This window comes from Mytilus edulis, chromosome 9 (genome assembly GCF_963676685.1).
Source record: "Mytilus edulis chromosome 9, xbMytEdul2.2, whole genome shotgun sequence".
Lineage (NCBI taxonomy): Eukaryota > Metazoa > Mollusca > Bivalvia > Mytilida > Mytilidae > Mytilus > Mytilus edulis.
Genome location: NC_092352.1, coordinates 52,444,901 through 52,465,804, shown reverse-complemented (window position 1 = coordinate 52,465,804; position 20,904 = coordinate 52,444,901). Strand labels below are relative to the sequence as shown.

The following is a 20,904-nucleotide window of genomic DNA, read 5'->3' as shown; positions in this document are numbered from 1 at the left end:
AATTTGCAAATAACTTGTCTAAAATTTAAAAAAAAAAATCAATATGCATAACTTATTTCATCGACTTAAAGTTGTCTCTAACCAATAAAATATCTATGAATTTTCCCCGGTCGCTTTTTTCTTTTCCCCGGGCGCTATATTTTCTTCCCCGGGCGCTTTTTCATTTCCCCGGGCGCTTTTTCTTCACCCGGGCGCTCCCGGGCGCATTTTGGTAGGACTCAAAAAAATCGATTGCTTTTGTAAATTAAACAAATAGTTTCAGTTCAATTTTTTTTTTATTTAATAAAAAGCTTAGAATATTATCTAAGAAAACATGAATCAAAGTTCATAAATTTCGCTCATAAAATCCGTTAATTTTAGAAAGCCATCTGAAAAACGTGCATTCTAACGTTTTTATTTTGGATAACGTCTTTCAGTAAGTAACGTTAGGTGACACTAGTATCTTGCGACGTTTCAAAGCGTGTATATACAAGTTTAACACTTTTATTTATATTGACTTTATATAGCCCCTTGACTAACATGACATAACAGTGCAGAGTCGTCCGCATTTCAAATGCAAATTTCTCTGTATTTTGTCTGATATGATTATGTTATTTTATATTATAATTTTCTTTTTTTTTCTTTTTTTAAATCATATGACCTCTATAAGTAATTGTTTTTTTAATCGAGCACGCCAACCAAAAATAATTTTATGACGAATCAAATATAGAAGGAGCATTCTTGTCGGGTTTTTTTCTGACATGCTGTTTACAGTCCTTTGTCGAATAAAGATTCGCTTTGATATGTGTTCATTACTTTCTCCGCAATATATTTATTTTCATCCTTTTTGTATTTTTTCATGCTAGAAAGAAAATAATGGCGGATCATTCTTCTGACAAATTAGAGTACAATGGTGATGTGTCATGTACATCTGAGGATAAATCACTTATTTCTGGCTCAATGAATATCGCAGAAGGTAGGCAGCTTTTTATATACTGTTTACTCTATATTAATTTATAAGACAATGTACAAAGAGTGCAGCAATATAATAAACCTTGTTCATATGAACTATTTGAATAATTAAACAGAACTGTTTTAGTTTCAAAACAAAAATCAAGTGCAACACATTATATTTCAATGATCTACACACAAATAATGGTTATTAAAAGAAAGTGCATAGAATCAGCTCATCATTTCGAGTGACACACAGACACTGTGATAACCACTTTTTGTATAAAATAAAAACCCAATTGGTTCAGTGAACAATTGAAGGTATTTCGACTCAAATTCACTTAAGAAAAGGCTCAAACGAATCATAGCTTATCACATACTGGTTAAGAAGATACAATGTTTAAGATACTTTTTTCACCGATTAAGGAAGATAATTTACCACTTCAGCTTTTGTCAACAAAATTCTTTAGATTCTGAAAATATAGCGAGCAAATTGGTGAAACAATATTCTCTTATTCTTTGGGGGACGCAGACACAAGAAAAATAGTGTTTGGGAAGATAACTCTCATATTGAAAAGTGTTCGGTCAAATGGGGTCAGTTTCAAGGGCTAAATAGCTGTTTGATGTCATATGCTAAAAATATTAGAATTCAAACATCTTGTGAAACTAATATTCACCGTAGGGGAGAAATTGACAGAAGAAAATAGAATAATAATTTAAAACCATTTGTTCAGAAAGTGTCTTTCCATTCTACATTGCTTGATAAATGATGAAAACTACCTTTGGTGTAACACAAAGTTACTAATGACGTTCAATCATAGGTTCCTACATACTGATTCAAAATATATATATATATCTTTTACCCAAGTAAGGAAATAATTATGCAGCAAATTCCCTAAGGGAAATCTTTTTCCCTTGAGGAAAAAACAATTTCCCTTGAGGAAAAATCTTTTTCCTTCAGGGAAATTTGATTTCCCTTGAGGAAAAGTACTTTTCCTCTGAGGAAATTGTTGAAAAAAGGGGCATAACTTTTTCAACAGTGGTGCTAGATCCAAAAAATTTTAGGACAAATATCAGGGAACCAATACCAACCAAGTTATCAACTTTGTTTTGACTTAACTCCAAAAATTAAGGTGACAACTTTTGCACTCAGCGGAATTGCAAACTTGTCCCGGAGACTGTTATATGGGAGATAATTAGCTACGTCCGGTTAAGAAAAGTCATTTCCATACTCATAGGATACATGTAGTTTTCTTTGTAATGATCCTAGAAAATCTATGGTTCTATTTTTTTCTTAAATATGGGAGTAATTTGCTACTTCCGATTATAACTTTCTTTGCACTTATTCTTAAAGTATATGGTTTTCTCTACTTTTGTCGCATATATTGGAGATAATTTGATATATACTTCCGGTTTATAAAATGTCGTTTCCAGACACATATGATCAATTTCTCTTAACTGATTCCGAAAATATATGGTTTATATGTACTTTTCTCTCAAATAAAGGTGATAAAAAGCTACATCCGGATTATAAAAAGCGCATTCCGGTACCGTTTAAAAGGTCAAGTTATCCTGATTGTAAAAATAAAGTTTATTAATAATATTTCTTGAATAACTTAAAAAATGTCTTCTTTCGGTCAAGGTCACAACATGCTATTATTTGTCAAGTTCATGTGTCCCTTAGCCCATTACAAAAGACACTATGGATTAATTGTGTACCAGAATTAAGTTATATTCGATTTATCCTAAATTTCATCTTTCAAATGCCAATAACTCCTATAAGCCATAATCATATTGCTTTGGATCTTAAGTGCCATTAGATGGTTTCAACTACCCAAACATTTAGCATCAGTTTTTTTTTATTTGTAGCTTTTTAAGTGTAACATGTATAAGGTAAGGTGCACATATGCACAACGGGCAAGCATTAGAAATTTCCTTGACCTTTGACCTTTACACCATTTTCATGTTGATGTACCAAGGATCTCAAATTAAAATATCGTAGGTCTCTCTCACTTACGGTCCATGGGTTATATTCATATGTCACTTATGTCAGATACAGAGTGGAAATATCTCTTATGTGGAGTCTCAGTATCGCTTCCGTAAGAATTAAAACAAATATACTGATGATTTAGTGAGCAATTTGGAAAAAAATGTCGCTTTCATTTACATTTGCATAAAAAAAATTGTGTTTGGGCAGATAACTCTTATAATAAAAAGTGTTCTGTAAAAAAAGCGCTGTTCATAACTGTTTGATATCATATGCCTCATCGTACAAAACCACTATTCACCGCAAGAAAAGGATTTGATGAAAAAATAAAACATATATATACATCTAAATGTCTCTGTATCGAAATACTTTTTAAGTAATTCACAACAATTTCTGTAGGTCTTGTTAGAGTATTTGCATTTCATTTCATTTCTTTTTTATTTCATACTATCAATTTATATCATTTTAGAGACCACAGAAAGGAACACTGGGGAACCTACTAGAGTATCCGACTTGCCAACTTCATCTTTTACTTCCATCAAGGTATGTATGCGTACAGTAGCTAGTGGTCGAAAATTCTTGAATATTTTCAAATTCAGATTTTATAATTGAAGTTTTTTTTTATTTTACCGCCTATAAAATGTACTACGGATGTTTCAGTTCAAGACTGAAATATGAAAATACAAAATTCTAGATGATACAGATACTTTCTACCAGATATATATTCCTTGTACCGACGTCAATGTTTCTTCTTTTATTTTCATGAATAACATTTTTACAATATAAAATGTTGAGTAGGTAGAGTGAACAATCATCAAGTGGTAAAAGACAAAACTTCATTCATAATATGTTTCCTATCATTCCTTTTTTATTACCCACCGGAGAATTGCACATTCCTTATAGATTAGAAAGTATCACTTTTTTATGTTTATAAGGTAATTTTCCATTGATCTGTAACTCTGCATTCTACGTATTATCTTTCCTTTACACGACTTTCATTGTCTAGTTATCGTATAAAATTCAAAGTACATTTTAATCACAAAATTCAGTTTATATATATAACCTTAAGAAATAAATTACATTTCTCAACACAAAACTTGATGAAAGTTGATTCGAAGGCCTATCGAGTGGATTTAAAAGCCTGTTCATGCTAGCACAATTGAATAAAGCCCCTGCGCGTGTTATTTATTTCGAACGGTGAGATTTGACTTCCGTATTGTTTTAGTCATATGCAAACTAGATCGTATTCACTCACCAAATAGAAATTCGTGTGGAGTTGTTTTGAAAAGAAATCTCATGTAGTGTAATTGCCCCGTAGTTCTAGGGGGTTTCCCCAACCTATCTCACGGGTACTGGTACATCTTCCTCTTCCTCGAGACAGCTCTCTCTTACCGCTAAACGAGCAAGGCAATGCGCCTGATATCTGGGGCTAGACGAGGTTAGCTGGGACTGACACCTTGCAGGAAGGTAAGGGCACTCTAACACTAAGCATAGCTTGTATCAACCCCTCGGGTAGCCATAGAGCTCAGCGAGACAGGCCAAATAACACTTTACTGGTAGTTGCGGGTGGTTTAAATTTTGGTCCTGCAGGGGTTTGCATGGGGTTTGGACGTCATTTTGCCATCACTCCAAAATTTTGAGTGCCTACAGTCAAACCTGAAAATAAGTATTTTGTCTTAGACAAACCAGGTCCGGTGGTTAACTTTCTAGATGAAAGTTAGTGGAAATACATCTTATTTGTATATTTTTGGGGCTGAGGAAAACTATTTGGAAAGTTTGCTTTAGTGATAGCGAGGTCACGTGAGTCACGAGATTTAGACGCCATCTTGGATTCTGTTTACAGAAGTAAACAAATGGATGTAAACAAACACAAGAGCAGTTGCTTTTATAGTGTTCCGTGTATATTTTATTATTGACTTGAGTTTTTATTAAATAAAAAATTAGTGTTGATTAGTGTATATATATTATATTTTGATTTATATTGAAATAAATTCATTTTTTTTAATACGTTTGTAAAGTACAAAGTCACTATGCAGGGGTATATGATCAATATTAACACCTGTCCTAAGGTTATACTTACCTGCATACCTGGCATAGGGGAGACCATAACAGGACGGATCATGTATATTAGGGCAGAAGGTATCCACATTGATAGAGATGTTTTATTCCAAATTCAACACTCGAGAGTGACAGAAGGCATTCTTGGCATAATTGATTTTTCACGGAGACCACGAGCTGAGCTCAGGGAAGCCGTCCGTGACAGAGCATGTTCTGTGCGTATGTTGACTCAAAAGCCTGATCATGTGATTATTGATATGGAACCAGAGGAGTGTCGTTCAAGTTTGAAGGATACAGGTATTTCATGCATCCCAGAATATAAGTCACCACCTTATTATCCTGTCCAAAAAGATAGATGGACAGAAGATCATAAACATATTGCACATCTGCAAGATTTGAATTCTAACATAAGAAAAAGTGGATCCGTGGTCTGCCGTTCGCTCCTTGCATGGGCCCTTTCTTCCTTTGAATCTTGCCTTGCTCCCAGGCACCGTTCGGCTTTTGATGAGCGCGAGATATTTCGATAAGAAAATTCCTAGGCGTGCGTCCCCTCCACAGCCGTACGGCGGCGGAGAAATTAAGAATACAAGTACCGAAAGGCAAAGCGAGACGACATGGGTCTGCATTTAAGGCGACGAAGCGTACCGTAAAAACGGTCCGCTGCGACAAAAGCCCAAGGCGCAGTCAAAGCGGGCGTGAACCCAATTGGTGCGATACACAAGATGAGGTAGAAACATCTTGCTCAGAGAAACGAGCCTGCTTCAGGCTTGAAGGGGACAAACATTGCCTGGAACAGCTACAAAGGCGTTCTGAACATTTAACTATGTTAAAGCAGTTACATTGTGAACCATCACAGGAGAACCTCTCTTCAGAGAGTTTTAACTCACACCTGAATGTTTGTAGCAATGAGTATCGTACTCCACCACCAAGGACAACCATGGTTGTACACCCTCAACCAGACAGTCAACAGGACGGTGATGTCCTAAAACAACCAAATGACAGAATGTTCACACCGCTTAGCCAGAACTGGAATAATCCACACCCTGAAGTCGATCAACTGGAGGTTTGCAACCGTCAACAAGAGGTGCAACAGACTCCGCCAAGATATAAAAGCCCTGATTATAACCAACAACCAAGGTTCTTACATACATCTACACCGGACCATGTTCACTTTTCACAAGGTGTACAACATGAGCACCACAATGTCAACCAATATCAACATGGCTTCAACAGTCTTCACCGACTGGAAGTCAAACAGATTTAACAACCAACCATACAAAGTCAGATTGATAAACATAGTTGTCCAACCAACCAAGATCCAGGAGTCAAAAAAGTTCAACAAAGAGTGCAAATGCAACAGAAAGTACAATACCTACAACAACGGTTACACCAACTTCAACAATGGGTCATTAACTATGCACAACCTGTGCAACAACAACATCTAGCTGCAGCGCCGGTTTCTGTACCTCAATAAAGGCTACACCAACAGGTTAGTGCGGTTGTTTATCAACAAACTAATTATCCAGAACCTAGGTTTCAACAACCAAGTTTTGTAACAACAATTCAACAACATAAGATGATTGGTCACCCAACTTCTATGTTTCAACCTCCAAGAGGTGGACCACCGCCACAAGCACCATCGAATTTAACGCCTTACAACCAAAAATACATACCTGGTTTAACGTACTCAAGTTTGGGTCAGCCTAACCTTTCAGGCTATCAGCCACAACCATTACACGTGCTTCAGTTACCTATACCAGGCACACAGCAGCAACCTCCACCATCAGGAGCACCCCAGCTGCATGACAATCAACCTTCAGCAAGACAGAAGGAATTGAATAGTGATTACTATGGGAGACAACGAAGAAGTGATGCTAGACATAAATATACAGGTGATTCTGGCACGTCATATGTTTCAGCATACCGCCAGACCAGAACAAAGCGAAGGTCAGAACCTGAGTACAACAAACCTCGTGAGAATCAACAGCGTGATTTCTCACCTTTAAGAAGTGTAAGAAGTTTTCCATTACACCGTAGTCTTTCTAGTCCTAGAAGGTCTAGAGGGTCTAGGGACTCCCAATCAGAATCTGACACAGATGGGCAAAGTTCTGAAAGCAGTCAGGAAAGTAGAAAAAAGGAGAAAATAGAGAAAAGACAATTTCTGTCCTCGATCCCGAAAACGCTCCGCTATAATGTGAAGGGCAACTGGAAAGCCTTTCATACCAAGTTTTCTGGTTATGCTTAAATCGATGAGTGGACAGATGAACAAAAGAGGGAACAGCTCTGCTGGTGTTTAGATGATTCAGCCAGTGAGTACTACACCTTACTCCTAAAAAATAATAAATCAGCAAGTTTTACTGATATCATATCAAATATGAATATGAGATTCAGTTATCAAGAACTGCCAGAAACCTCACAAATTCAGTTTCATACAAGGGGAAAAGGAGACCTTGGAGGAGTGATCAGAAAGAGTCTTGTCTCTCGCCACTAGAGCCTATAGTAGGTACTGTGAACAATTAATGTCTGAACAGGCAATCATGAGATTTTGTCAGGGTTGTAATGATACTGTTGCTGGAACAGAAGCCTGTATCTCTAAACATAAGTCTATGGATGCAGCTTGGATATGATAAGATGGTGTCAGCACACTAGGGAGGCAGTCAGTACCATTCAGAAAACTAGCAAGAAGGAAGAGGAGTCTCTGGTAGAGAGGTCAGTTAACTCACCAGTAGTTCTTGGTGTAGGTAGCACCAAGTCCAATATGGATAATCTTCTCTCTCACATAGAGGAGTATATAGAGAAAATAATGTCAACAGTAACCAGTTTGGTTGAACAATCAGCCAAAAATGGAACCAGTCCGAGTTTTAGGTCACCTAACCAAGACAACAGGTATTCTGATTATTCGCCTATACGTAATAATGGCAAAAGTCGTGGGCGAGGGAATAATTTAGGTGACAGGAGATATAACAGACGTGATTATTATAATAATCCCTATGTTATCAGGGAGACCACCATGCAGGGTGCTGGTACCAACATGACAATGCCATGCAGGCTGTATAAACTTCAAGATTATAAAAAAAAACGGTTTTTTTCTAAAGTTAACATTGATTGGTTAAATATTTCTCAGTCATGTCCTGCGTTTGAATTTGTTTGTTAGCTTTTTGGTCATGAATGTTTGTCTCTAATATTTAATTAACTGTGCATTTGTATTCAGATATCGCAGATCAAATTTATTCGTTCATTGTTTAATCATACGTTTTTTGATTGAGTTAAGTCTGCCAATTGATATTTTATCGTATGTTTTTCTTTGTTGTGATGTTATGCTATTGTTTCAGAAAAAGGGAGAAGGTTTGGATCCATTAAAACGTTTAATCCCGCTGCAAATGTTTGCACCTGTCCTAAGTCAGGAATCTGATGTACAGTAGTTGTCGTTTGTTTATGTAATATATACGTGTTTCTCGTTTCTCGTTTTGTTTATATAGATTAGACCGTTGGTTTTCCCGTTTGAATGGTTTTACACTAGTAATTTTGGGGCCCTTTATAGCTTGTTGTTCGGTGTGAGCCAAAGCTCCGTGTTGAAGGCCGTACTTTAACCTATAATGGTTTACTTTTTAAATTGTTATTTGTATGGAGAGTTGTCTCATTGGCACTCACACCACATCTTCCTATATCTATTTTATTAGTCCTATCAAGCTCAAGATTGGAGAGATACAGTTCAATCAACAACTGTATGTAGCTCCAGTTTCATGTGATATGATACTGGGATGTGACTTTATCATGCATAATAGAGTTGTCATGCATATAAGAGAATTAACATTAACTGTACAGAATAGGAACATGCCACTAATACTAGGAGGTGAAAATATAACTCATGAACCTAATGTCGACGTTGTTCATGGAAAGAACACTTCAGATTCATCTTCAGATGAGAAACCCAGAACAGAAGGGTCAACACAGGGGTTCCAATCCAGCAGGCAAAGTGCTGAATTTCATATTGAAACAGTCGTTCCTCAAGTAGAGTCTGAAGAATCTGATGAAAGAGGAACACAGGACAATACAGATCAGCAATCCTTCAAAAAGAAGGAGAGGGGGACAATTTTGTGTCTGAACAGGAAGAACATACCATAGTAATGGACGAAAAAGAAGAAATTTACTATGAGAGTGAAAATTTGAATGTTAGCTCTTCTAGCTATAGTCTTGCAGAAAAAAAGAGCAAAAAGAGAAAATTGCAGTCCAGTATTGAGGACAATGACACAGATGCACACAATACTTCGGAGAATGAAACCGCAATCCTTCTGGGACGCCACGTTTCACAACTAGCTGAATCCCAGTTAGAGCCTTCTTCTTTGCAACTCAAGTCGATCCAGTTCCAATACTTGTACTCATACAGTATGAAGGTTTGCAATGTTTGGCAAGGGTTAGTTCTATGGCAGAACTGTACGATGTGGTTACAGAACGATTCCCTGAAATTGGGAATGTTTCCCTGATCTATGAAGGAACGGTCTTAGATGATAGAGTATGCTTTGACCTGTTAGGTCACCGTCCTCACATTGAGGTGATGCGCCTTCAGTAGTAAAATTGTCATAACAGAACAGTTTTCCCTGTTTGGGATTAAGCACCTTTGAAATTGTGTTGAGTGTGCACCATTGTTGTATTTTATGTAATTTTTATTAGTTTTTTGCTTCACACTCTCACATGTAAAGTGTACAGATATGTTAAATAGATGCAACGGATATCTAAAGTGGTGTCATGACCCTGATATTATGTAAATTTTGCTGATAATAGCTATTACAGTAGTAAAATAGTTAAATGCATCCTTATATAGATGCACTATATATGTGGGATTTTTGACAAGAGTCAAATTATTTATGGTCATGTACATCCTTCCCAGTTTTGGGATTATAGACCTATAGTATTTAGTCAGTTGTAAATTATGAATTAGGATATACATGTTAGTTAGTTTCATTTGGAAATCCAGGGCGGTATTATAGATGAACTTGTCATTTGGACATTGAGATTGTTTTATATTGTGCATTTATATTTTGAAGTATGATTTTTGTCAGTTCAGTTTTGAACAGTTGATACATGTACATGCATGTGAACATTACACAGAGTCAGGGATTTTAGACGTGTTGAGCACGCAGTTTATCGTCTTGAAATGAGACCCATGTCCATGACTTTATAAGTTGGAATAGCATATGGCTATGATCGACGTGGAGTTCGGCTGTTATTTGTCCTGAAGAACCTGTTAAGGTTGACACCCTATAGCAACTCTGGTGTGTAAATTGTTGGGAGTTTGGTACTCCATAGCTAGATAGCTGTTTAGAACTGAATAAGTACATGGGTACTTTTTTTTTCCTTGGGAAATATTAAGTTTTGTCAATTTTCTCCTTATCAAGGATTAAGGGGGGTGGATATTTTAGATACCCTGTGTCATGGTTTAGTTAGTAAAAGACGCTGTAAGAATATGCAGTCGTTTTTGTCGGAACTGTAGTTCCTCCTTTTTAAGACGGAGGGGGGTGTAGTGTAATTGCCCCGTAGGTGTCGGGGGTTTCCCTAACCTATCACACGCGTACATCACAGAGGGATCCGAAGGGACACATGACATGACGTACAGTTGGGTACTTCCAGCCTCTTCCTCGAGACAGCTCTCTCTTACCGCTAAACGAGCAAGGCAATGCGCCTGATATCTGGGGCTAGACGAGGTTAGCTGGGACTGACACCTTGCAGGAAGGTAAGGGCACTCTAACACTAAGCATAGCTTGTATCAACCCCTCGGGCAACCATAGAGCTCAGCGAGACAGGCCAAATAACACTTTACTCATTATCTCATCTAATTCATCTAATTCATCTGTGCGTTTGAAATATTTCAATATTTCTCTCGAAATTTGTTCGGCTAATTTTTTAAAATCCCTTAAAACCCCTTATTTCTGGTATTTGAATGGAAAGCAATCAAGTTAAAGTTGGCAGCTTGAACATAATGAAATTTGAATGATTAACTGTTGCTTTTTGCTTGATATAGAAGATTTCATTCAGTCTTGCTTTTGGTAGCAGTTATTTTGGACTAGCCACAAACTTTTGCAGTATCTCTGTTTACCAATGTCTTCTTTGCAACACCGGAGCTATTCAAATCGATTGATGTTTTGTAATACCTCTGGGAATAGACAGATCATTGCATATGCTAACATTGTCTTATGATATCAACAAAACATTTAGTGCTAAATCACTGGAATGAAGAAGCCAAGCATAATATACTGTTGTTTTGTGATTGTATACGGAAGCAAACAGGTCTAGTGTTGTTTTCCCCACATTACAAACTCTGATTAAACTATTTGGGTGCTCATTATCTAATCTCTGGGCTATAATTTTTTTTCAGGACAGATCTCTTCTAGACCACTTAATTTCCCCGCTATGTTAATTTTACTAAGTGTCAGATTTGTTTTGTATATGGTCAATTTCTTTAGAAAAGATGAAAACAAAGCTGTACTTACTTAACTGTGATTTATGGTCGAGGGTTTCTAGAAATGCAGAAGATGTAATTTGATAGTGCTCATAATGAGACAAGAATTAGAGATATATAATATGCAAGCATCTACCAAACCTACATAATTAGATAATATTCACCTTTTGGTGTTGTGTCCTGCTGTACCCATATTTTTGATATTTTAAACATTAATGTCTGTTTGGTTTGTTCCCTTATCGTTGTCAATATAATGGAATTTGATGTGACTATCTTACCATTAAGCGGTTTAGCTAGATATAAAACCCGGTTCAATTCACCATTTTCTACATAAGATAATACTTGTACCAAGCCAGGAATATTACAGTTGTTATCAATTCGTTTAATGTGTTTGAGTTTTTGATTGTGCCATTTGAATAGAGACTTTTCTTTTTGAAATTTCCACGGAGTTCAGTTTTTTATGATTTAACTTTTCATTTAGTTCCCAACTGAAATTTGTAATTTCCAAATTATTATAATAATTTTTTATTGAAATTGAACATTGTCTATATGAAAGTGACATCTTGTTATTACATTTGAGAGGAGTTTTGAGATTTACTTTAAACCAGAAGACTGTGTTTTCTCTTATTATAAAATAAGCATATCATAGTTTGCATTCAATAACAACCAATCGTATAAATAAGTTGTTAGAAGTATGTTTTAATTTCTCAAACTAACTGTTACCACAGTAATTATTTTTTCAAACACTTGATGTGCTTTATATTGACCGCAACAGAGAACAACTCATTGGTACCAGTTGCCTATCCACCATTTTCTACATTTGAAAATGCCTGTACCAAGTCAGGAATATGACAGTTCTTGTCCATTCGTTTTTGATGCGTTTTGTTATTTGATTTTGCCATGTGATTATGGACTTTCCCAATTGATCTTCCTCTAAGTTCAGTATTTTTGTGATTTTACTTTTTTCTAATACGTAAGACTGTCTTCTGGGATGTGTCAATGTTTTAAGTATTTTCTCTTTTGTTTTTATTTCTATAAAATACGTATCTGAACTAGGAGTTTTGCCATTTTGGCGCTAGGGACTTTACTTTTTCTGTACATTAGAAAAAAAATATTTACCTAAGGAATGATTGCAGCAGGTGTCTGGTTACCAGGAAATTTGAAATGTCCAAAGTTGTCTTTTGGAATCTTGAAACCAACGATTTTTTTATGGGTTTTATTTCCATAATCTGTAGACTCGCTATTAGTATTTTTTTTTGACCGAAGTATGAACCCTCTTTTACACGTTTAATGTAGGTTAGACTTCGGCTTTTTGATTATTTCCATCAGTTTTTCTTCTGTTACTATGCTTATTCAGTGGATTTTTTTTAACCACAATAGCAATGGCTGAACAATTTACCAAATTTCAATAATTGAATACTATTTTAACAAACTGCTTCAGTGCAAGATTCTTAGTATGATAGTGCAGTGGAATAAAAAGTTATATATACCATCCAACTCTAGTTACGTTCAAACAAAATAATGACTTACTCTAATATGAGTCACTGTGTTTAAAGGGGTAAATTCAGTAAAAAATCTCCCATTGACTTAAATGCTAATCTATGTATGGAATTAAATTTAAACCTGATTTACCTTTAGAAATTGGAAACTTTCATATAACATTCATGAAAGTACAAATGTAGCCCTATCTTTTGCACTAATAAAAACATAGGGTCATGCGGCATTTTTGGACATTCACATGGCCTTGTTTACAAACAATGTAGATTCGCACTGAATTCCTATACTGACCCCCATTACTTTTCAACCCTGTATTAAAAAAAAATAGTACATTCAGCATTTATTTTTTATTTTTTTCAGCTCTAGTTTTGATCCATCTGCCAAAAAATATTTATTACAAACATTATCTACCAATCAGAAGAGCATATGACTTCAGTGTTATACAGAAAGCTCTCCCCTAAATGGGCGGTCCCTGATGACGTATATTTATTTACTGAATTTACCCCTATAAGGTCCAACCTATACCTCAAGCCTATTTAGAAAAATAACACACAGAAGTGCCTTCAGTAAATCTCTTTTTAAAAGAAGTCCGAGTCCGATATCGGAATAGATTACTACTAGTAAACAAAATGATAATGATACATAAATTAACAAAGAAGTACTAGCAGTTTCTGACATGTTAGCTTCGGACCTCGATTAAACTGATTCATAGGACGCGGTGTGTCAGTGTAAGATCAGCCCGATGGCCGGAGGCCAGAGGGTGATCTAACACTGACACACCAAGTCCGAGTGGGATAACTATTTTACATCCCAGCTCTTTTAGATAAGACGGAAAACCATTTACAATTCATAAAATCTAGTTTAGAACGCCACACAACCATTACAATATACTTTATTTCTTACTATATGATGTAAACCCTTTATGACCCGCCAAAATATTACAAAACACAGGAAAGCATGCATAACAAAAAAACTCAAACTGGGGTTATCTGGTAGGGTGATCCGACTCAGATCACCCCTGTTAGAACAAAGGAGCTGGGATGTAACTATTAGATACAAGCGGACTACTGTTTAAATATGTTCATACCAAACATTCGGATTTCAAACTTTCAGATATGTTAATGCTAATACTATTATTTTTATTACTATAACAAAAATATATGGACCTTGACATGTCGTTTGAATTTTCGTTGCATCATGTAGGTGTCTAATTGACACAGGCCAGCATCTACCATTATTATAGTTCTATCTTAATCTTGAAAGGCGTAATTGTTTCTTAAAACAAATATAAAACCAAAACTAGTTAAATCATATTATTTCTGTCCACAGGAAAACATTGCTTAACTGATAAAGTGTTCGTGTTATTTTTTTAAGAGGCATCAATATTAATAAATAACAAAACTCGTCATATCCTCTCTCATTGGACTGATATCAATTTAAGTACAAAATATTCTTTCATTTTTTTTATTTTTAGGTTGAAAATAAAGTTTTGGTAGATGATTCTGGAGATAAAAACAATTTACATTTTAAAGTATCGAATACATCGGGGGACAAATCAGTTCCTTCTAGAATATCAAGTGATACAGAAGGTAAGAATTTTATTTTTAATATTTGTATTTTACATTATATTTAAGCTTGACATAGAAGTCACAAAAGAGTTAAACATATTAATTATGTGAAATGTGTTGACAACGCAAACGATGTTTCTCAAATTTTGTAATTTCTACCAAAACAGAACAAAATGTGGGAACTTGTTTTGTGCTATAGTTTCAATAGAAGTTGACATATAAGTTTAAAATATGATATGCATTTCTAAATTGAATTTTCAAGCAGGTTAACGATATTTCTACAATGTTTTGGAAACAAATGTGCACCTCTTCTAGCCAAACATTTATTATTTCATGGGTAGGAGTTTCTTCAAAAACTTGTTGGAAGCAGGAGAAATTGAAATCTTTGTGGAATAATGTTTACCGATGTCAATATGCTTTTTTTTTTTAAAGGTAACATAAAGTATTGGTCAATGGTCTCGTTTTCAAGCTACATTGTGCAATACTTCATAGATTATTCATGAAACACATTTTTTGTAAATAAAAAGAAATCTATCAGATTGAACTTTGAAAAGGTATATAAGAAAATAAGGTTAATTTTATGCTTTTCGAATATTACATAAAAATAATGTCACTGAACTTGTTCTTTTGCTTTAAATTTATTTTGTACAAGTGAGTTCTCCCCTAACATGACTTAGTTAAAAAAAAATGTTTGGTATTCGTAAAAAAAAATTCAAAATAAAACGATGAATCATTTTTTTTTATCTGTATATAAAGATCACAGTGTTATCCATTGTGACTCAAAATCTGCAACTTAAAGCAAAGAACAAGACTGAATGTGATCTGCTATTTTACACTCCGAGATGGCCATTAACAGTTAATATATCTGAAGTCGTATCCTAAAACCTTTAATTTAAAACACTGACTTTTTAGACTTTCTGTTTGGTACATCTTAAATGCTATCGCTTCGCCGAATTCAACAAAACGTTATCTGCACGGTCGTATGATCCTAAAGTCCTCAGCAGATTTTTTTTTTTTTGCATCAATGGTTATTTTCTAACTGGTACATATACTTAGTTTGTATTTCATTACAGCAGATAAAGAAACAAGACACAGACTAGACAATGAAAATCTAACAGAAACTATGAGGTTATCACAGTTATCTGCGACATCTCTGAACGCAGTCAATGAATTCATGCAGCGGGTTGGGTTAGAATGCTTTTATCCCCAATCTTTAAAATTAATAGATGCAATGAAAATAAGAGATCCCAATGATAGTGTGAAACAAGAAGACATTGCCTTAGTATTTATAAAAAATCTAGTTATGATTAATTATAATTGTAGAGATCAAATGCTTCTTGATTTAGTTAATGAAATTGAGAAAGGAACAGAGAGTAAAAGGCCGATAACTTCATCTTCTGCATGGAAAAAGTTTTTGAATGAAGATAGTGATGAAAATAATCTTGAAATTAACCCCTTGGATCTTTTAGTAGCTGTTTTTAAATGTTGCAACCCAATGCTTCAACAGATTCTTTCTCACAAACTTTTTATGTGCAAGCTTGCAATTCCCTTCATTTTCCCTACTTTTAGAAAAGAGAGTACACACATATCTGTGTGGCCTTTACGATCAATTACTTTGGAGAGCAGAACAGAAACTTATTCGACTCAAACGATGTCTGTTGACTGTTTTTGTGACGTTGTCAGTTTTGTACGTTTTGGTCGTCCAGCGCCATCAAAGTCTAAACTTATAAATGAGATTCTGGTTGACCAATATCACAGCACATTCTTCAACAAGGATTGTCCTCTAGGTACGTCTACGAGAAAGATAAGTGAAGGTCTTGTGGAAGCAACATGGTATCTGCCTTCTAGTAAATCTACAGTTTTACGTAATACGACAATGTTTCTAAATTTGAGAGGTGATAGTAAAGTACACGATAAACAACTGAATATATTATCAAAAATATCAAACGTAATGGTTGTATTTATTGATGTTGTGGGTCTAGAGGAAAGCCTTCTTAAACAAACCATAGCAAATTTGCATTTGTCAAACGTTGGCGTTGTTCTGGCGATTGATTGCTACCAACATACCAAAGAGGTTTTGAGGGGCAAACTTGGCCTGTTTACAGACAGTATTGAAAAGTATCAACATCAAATAGATATTTGTATTTTGTCCATTAACGGTCAAATGAGAGGTATATCTGCAATAAGAAGTGAAATGCGAAACATAATTTCTGGGTTTATACAAACACCTGGAAAACCTTTGTCCCTACGATTAAAAGAGCATGATTTAAGTACAGACGAAGACAATGGACTGTTAAAAGAACATATGGATACTGCATTAAATATTGTGAACTCGTTTCCTCGAAAGACTTCGAGTTTAAAAGACCAGATTGTACCATTACAAGGGAAAACTTGGTATTCTTGGAGCAATAAACTAAAAGCCGTCAATAAATCTTCACAGTATAAAACCTTGCAGGAGGAAGGTGAAATCAGACAAGAGATGGTGGAAGAACGGACGAAACAAGTACAGATTTGCGAAACAAGTCTTGGGCCCGTTATGACCCCCTTTTTAAATACATTGATGCCAATGTTAAATACAGACAATAAGTTTTTAACATTCATTTTATGGCTTAAACTTTTCCTGGATGAAAGATCCAGAACAGTTGTGCCACAATACTTATCAAATTTTCAGTTAAGCTGGAAAAATTTAAAAACAGCACGAGATAGCAAGGAAAATGATGTTATTATAACAAAATTAACAAAAAGACTTGAGGAGAGTGAATACCAGCTTGCCGAGGCATCTTTTGGGTTTGAACATTTATGTCGTGAAATGGGCCAAATATACGAAGCTCTTCAAGTTTGTAAGTCAGCCAAAACAGAACTGGTTCATTTAGCTAACAATCTTCCAAAACTCGCAGCAAAAATGATTCTCCTTGGTCAACCCTTTGAAATTATGGACGGAGATGCAGCAAATGTACCTTTGACGTGGGTTAAAGCTGTGCTTAACCAATTAAAAGATTTAATTGGTGACAAAAAATTTCTGGCGTTATCAGTATTGGGCATCCAAAGTTCTGGAAAGTCTACTCTATTAAACACAATGTTTGGCCTACAATTTGCAGTCAGCGCTGGGCGCTGTACACGGGGTGTTTTCATGCAACTTGTACCAGTAGAATCGAAAGCTTCCAAATTTGATTTTGTTTTAGTAATCGACACAGAAGGACTTAGAGCACCAGAGTTGGCTCACCAAAAACACAGTCAAGACAACGAATTAGCAACTTTTGTCATTGGACTTGGCGATGTTACCATTGTCAACATAAAGGGTGAAAATACAGCTGAGATGAAAGATGTTCTACAAATAGCAGTGCATGCATTTTTAAGACTAAAACTGGCAAACGATAACTTGAACCTGAAACAGAGTTGTGTTTTTGTTCATCAAAATGTTCCAGCATCTGACGCGAACGACAAAATGGTACACGGTCGACAGAAATTTGTCGAAGTACTTGATGAAATGACAAAGGAAGCCGCAGACCAGGAAAACATTGCTGATATTCATTCATTCAACCAAGTTATAGATTTTGATAGCGAAAGAAATGTCTGGTATTTTTCTGATCTTTGGAGAGGTGATCCGCCTATGGCACCTGCTAACCCTGGATATAGCGAAAGTGTTAATACAGTGAAAGAAGCCATTTTGTCCAAACTGAATTTAACCCGGGAAACTTATTTAACTATTTCAGATACGATTTCTCGAATTGAAGACTTGTGGAATGGTATTCTCAAAGACGACTTTGTATTTAGTTTTCGGAATAGTTTAGAACTAAAGGCGTATAATAGAATGGAACAAGAATGCCAGAAAATAACATGGAAGTTAGAAAAGTTTGTATTGGAATTCTTACGATCTGACGCTAAAACTGGACTTCTTAATTGTGAAAAAATAGACCAATTAGAAAGTACTGTTCCAGTTTTATTATCAACACTTTCAAGGGAAATTGATAACAGATTGAAAGTTATTTACACTGAATTGGATTCCTTCGTAGAACAAAATACATTGAAAGATGTTATGATCCAATGGACACAAAGTAAGCGGAATAGATTCACCATTATGGCAGAGACACTTTTGATGAAAGCTAAAACAGACATAAACAATACAAAGGAGGAAATGAGAATAAGGAAACTTCGTTTGAGCGAAAAAACAAAACATGAAATGGAAATAAACAAAAAAGCAAGGGAATTAGCTCTCAGAATGAAAGGCAACAAAAAACCAAGCGAATTTGAACTCGAGAAAACATTCAACATCCTTTGGACCACTTGGCTTAATAGCTTTGAATCAAAAGACATGCGAAATAGTTTACCTATAAAGGATCAGATTGAAAGCATGATCTGTGATAAGTTCCAATCGGATGCAAATTTCATTAGACAGAACAAAGGCCTACTAGATACATTTTATAAAAATAAATCCTTCCTTGAGGGTGCAATCACAGCTAGGGATATATCATTAAACGAAAACCTCAGCATACGTAGAAGTTTGTTTGGATTTGGATTTAAAGAGGAGAAAACAGACACTTGTAGACACCAAGCAGTAGATGTTGCAAACAAGATATTTAGAAAAATTGATATTATGTTAAAAGAACTAAAAACCCAAGATATTCGATTTGATATTTCATATGTGACGGAAATTTTTAATATTGTGACAGCTGAAATTTTGGACCACAATGATCATGCAAATAACGATTATAAATTTAACCTCCTTCCCCCTTTTAGGGCACTTATTATCAGTCATGTTGTGGGCTATGCCGTCGTGTTTTTTACAGAAATGAATGATAGATACAATAGAAAGCACAGCCCTAAAGCTCAAATGCAAGAATACAGAGGAACAGCTTGGGTTTTGTTTAAAAATACAGTTAACAGCAGATCTGACGATGCAATTGCTGTTGGTTTTTTTCAGGAGGCAATCATCAAAGTTGTAGAAGAGCATGTGTCAGATATTTTACCAATTGATGCACAAGAAAGTGTACGAATTTTGTTTGCTCAAGGCAAATTTAGCTTAATCAAGGACATTTTGATTCATTTAGCTAACAGTGATGATTTTACAAAATACAAATCTTTTATTCTGGATCCTAAAAGCTATGCTACAAATTGGATTATAGGTGTAATGAATAATACGTTATTTAAAAAAGATCCGGTTCGTGGAGTCACTCATTATTCAGAACTAGCTAAAACTCGTATCGAAAAGATATTTTCTCAGATTAAAACCAACATCCAGTCTGCTACCAGCTACTGCAAAAAAGCGAATACTACTCGTATATCTGATTGGATAGACTCATTTGTCAAGAATAATAACGAGTCGAAAACTATGCCTTTATCAAATGATTTACTGGTGCATGTTAAAAATGGAAAGGTTACAAAGTTCGAAGATTTTGAATCTATGTTGACAGATGAATTGGTTCAAATGAAAAACAAAGTTTGCAAACAATTTGAAATTACGACAAGCGCGTCTGTACAATGGAAGAAGAGTCCTGTTTCTGAAATTATGAATACTCTATGGGGTTGTCCTGAAATGTGCATGTTCTGCAAAGAGCCCTGCAAGAATACAAATAAAGACCATGTTCAAGAGGGTCATCTCCATATATGCTTACAACACCGCCCTCAAGGCATTGGGGGTTTCAGATGGATGTTTACCCAAAAATTAGTGGTAGAATTTTGTAACCATTTGGTGTCAAGTGATAAAAGCTATATTATGCCGGGAAAATCAGGACCATACAAAACATTTAAAAAAAATTTTCCCGATTGGGATATTCCTGATAATTCTGACACATCAACATATTGGATGTGGGTAATGTGCAAATATCAACATGAACTTATCAAAATGCATGGCACTCAGCTTCCTGATATCCCTATTAACTGGAAGTCTATAACAAAGCAACAAGCCATTGATAGTCTTTCGTTTAAAACTGAAGATAGATAATAACTGGATAGTCTTCAGTCAATTTTGAGAACTGCTTTGTGTATATGTGCCAGATTGTAACCTGATGATTTAAAGGGACATGAACTATCAAATGTATGTTCCACGATTTGACCAAATTGTTAGATCTGTTTTACGTTTAAAAACTGCATCAAGTTGAAAAGAAACAATTCACAAAAAGTGAATTCAGTATAATGTATTAGCATTTCATGCATATTTCAGACTTTTTTTTCTTGAATTCCTTAAATACTCTAACATGGGATACCATTAAAATAAAATATTTAACACAAAACATTATTTATTAGACCAAGGAACTTCTTTCTTGAATTCCTTAAATACGCTAACATGCGATACCATTAAATATATTAGCTCTCTTATTTCTGTAATATGTTTACTCTCTCTAATACGTGTGTGATGTTGAATCGTCTTTTTCATATGCACGTTCTAGACTTATACTTCCTTGGTTGTA

General features: G+C 35.2%; 1 protein-coding gene across 1 annotated transcript; it reads left to right on the top strand.

The window, feature by feature from the left end:
• The first annotated feature begins 855 nt into the window (after positions 1-855).
• On the top strand, positions 856-20,438 carry LOC139490043 (interferon-induced very large GTPase 1-like). The gene is made up of 4 exons (XM_071276893.1): positions 856-955; positions 3,387-3,460; positions 14,404-14,518; positions 15,571-20,438. Exons 1-4 carry the CDS (start codon positions 856-858, stop codon positions 20,436-20,438), a joined length of 5,157 nt encoding a protein of 1,718 aa, XP_071132994.1.
• Positions 20,439-20,904: the final 466 nt, after the last annotated feature.

What these genes read in the sequence shown, in the direction of transcription:
- LOC139490043 (XM_071276893.1), top strand. Translation starts at nt 856, where the DNA reads ATGGCGGATCATTCTTCTGACAAATTAGAGTACAATGGTGATGTGTCA. An exon ending in CATCTTTTACTTCCATCAAG is followed by an intron (nt 3,461 to 14,403) that starts GTATGTATGCGT and finishes TTTTATTTTTAG; the next exon opens with GTTGAAAATAAAGTTTTGGT. An exon ending in AATATCAAGTGATACAGAAG is followed by an intron (nt 14,519 to 15,570) that starts GTAAGAATTTTA and finishes ATTTCATTACAG; the next exon opens with CAGATAAAGAAACAAGACAC.